At 38.6% G+C, this 1,708-nt stretch overlaps 1 protein-coding gene across 1 annotated transcript in view; it reads right to left on the bottom strand.

Moving 5' to 3' along the window:
- Positions 1-576, bottom strand: part of SARC_10148 (glutathione reductase (NADPH)) — a 7,066-nt gene extending 6,490 nt beyond the window's left edge. Inside the window, exon 1 of the mRNA XM_014295817.1 lies at positions 95-576. Within this exon, the coding sequence (XP_014151292.1) occupies positions 95-516 (422 nt within the window). The 5' untranslated portion in view covers positions 517-576. The remainder of the gene's footprint in view (positions 1-94) is intronic.
- Between the last annotated feature and the right edge of the window lie 1,132 nt (positions 577-1,708).

The raw sequence follows: 1,708 nt of genomic DNA, 5'->3' as shown, positions 1-1,708 counted from the left end.
ATATATTTTAATATATATATCCACACACACACGCATATATATATATATAATATCATAAATACTATATTTAAAATGTATAAATTTGACAACGCACCCCCAGTCAAACTTCTTGAAATCCACATCGAATCCATATCCCGGCAGGTCATGAATGCCCTCCATGTGAGAGGCAGCCATGAACATGACCTTCTTTGGGACACATCCTACATTGACGCAGGTGCCTCCAATGACCCCACCAACTGCTACGCCCACTTTAGCGCCATATTCGGCACATCGGCGGGCTGTAGCAATACCACCTGAACCTCCGCCGATTACGAGCAGATCATAGTGCTTTACGGGTGCCATAGTGTGTGTTGTGCTGTAAGAAAGCTTTAAAAGAGTCTTGAAATTGGTTTGTAGTGTGCGTGGGAGAATTCGGTTTAGTACACTGCCCTGCGAATGTCGTAATCCGTGTCTTGTTATAACGGATGAACTCATTGTGGTGTTACATATATGTGTGCGCGTGCGTGCCACATACATACGTGATCACTTTGGACACTTCCAACTTTTTTTAAAACTTTTTTAAATTACTGTGTTCTGTTGTGATGTCGCAAGTTCGCAACTAATGATCGGACTGACGGTCACGAGATTTCCAGCCAATCATATACAAATATTTCCGATATGGCAATATGGAACTAATTTATGGGCCTTTCAAAAGCAGCTCATTTCTTGAAACCAATTCTTATAGTGGTTTCAGAACATACCTCATGTGGGGGGTTAGACCAGTAAATTCTAGGTAGTTCATCTCAGAACTAGTTGTCCGTATGTACTGCATTATATATAAATCCCTAACGAAGTACGGGATACTGGATTAATTTTTCTACACCCTTATCGTGTTGTTGATATTAAAGCCACTATGTTTAGTATTAATTTCAATGATGGGCCCAGTTGAGGGTAAACCCGCAAACAGTGGTGACTGTCTGTCTGACCTACTAACCGTACGATTGGTCAACAGAAAGCGCGGGAAAACCTCGGCATATTCCGCTTTGTTTACTTCTAGACTCAAAAATACTTATGAGTTCTGTTGATATTATTGTGTATTTTCAATCTCTGCTGCTGTTTTATTTTAAAAATATCTTGTATTTTATAGTACATATCATACATCTATTGATTCTTATAATTATTACATAATGTATGGGGTGTATAGTTCTCTTATAGTTGGGCTGCTTTCAACGTGAAGTGCTGCTGCTACTTTCAACGTGAGATGCAACATAATAAAACACTTAGCGTATCATTTTTCAACCCCGTCACTTCATAAAAGAGTTACGTCTCGGACTACGCTCTGCGGTATACAAAATCAACTTGTATCGTTCTAAAAATGAGGCCACAGTTGCATTTATTAGAAAATAGATACGATTAAATGCCTGGTACTGCCACCTCTCATCTGTACTCAAGCAACTGAGTATAAAACGATCAATAAAACATGGGCTCGAATGTGGACATGTCGTTCGTATCTGCGGAATGCTTTGATCCACTCTACGAGTTTGACGCGCCTATGCTGCGACATGATCTGAGCAACCCCCTGTGCGACATCTACACAAGCGACGACTGGTTTGGTATGATTATATATATAAATATTTTGGTCTCGAATTGATGAGTATATTTGTGCATACATACATATATATATATATATATATATATATATACTATACTATATTATACTATATATATA

The sequence above is a fragment of the Sphaeroforma arctica genome (genome assembly GCF_001186125.1).
Source record: "Sphaeroforma arctica JP610 unplaced genomic scaffold supercont1.1152, whole genome shotgun sequence".
NCBI classification, from domain to species: Eukaryota; class Ichthyosporea; order Ichthyophonida; genus Sphaeroforma; species Sphaeroforma arctica.
This window is presented reverse-complemented; position numbering and strand designations above follow the sequence as displayed.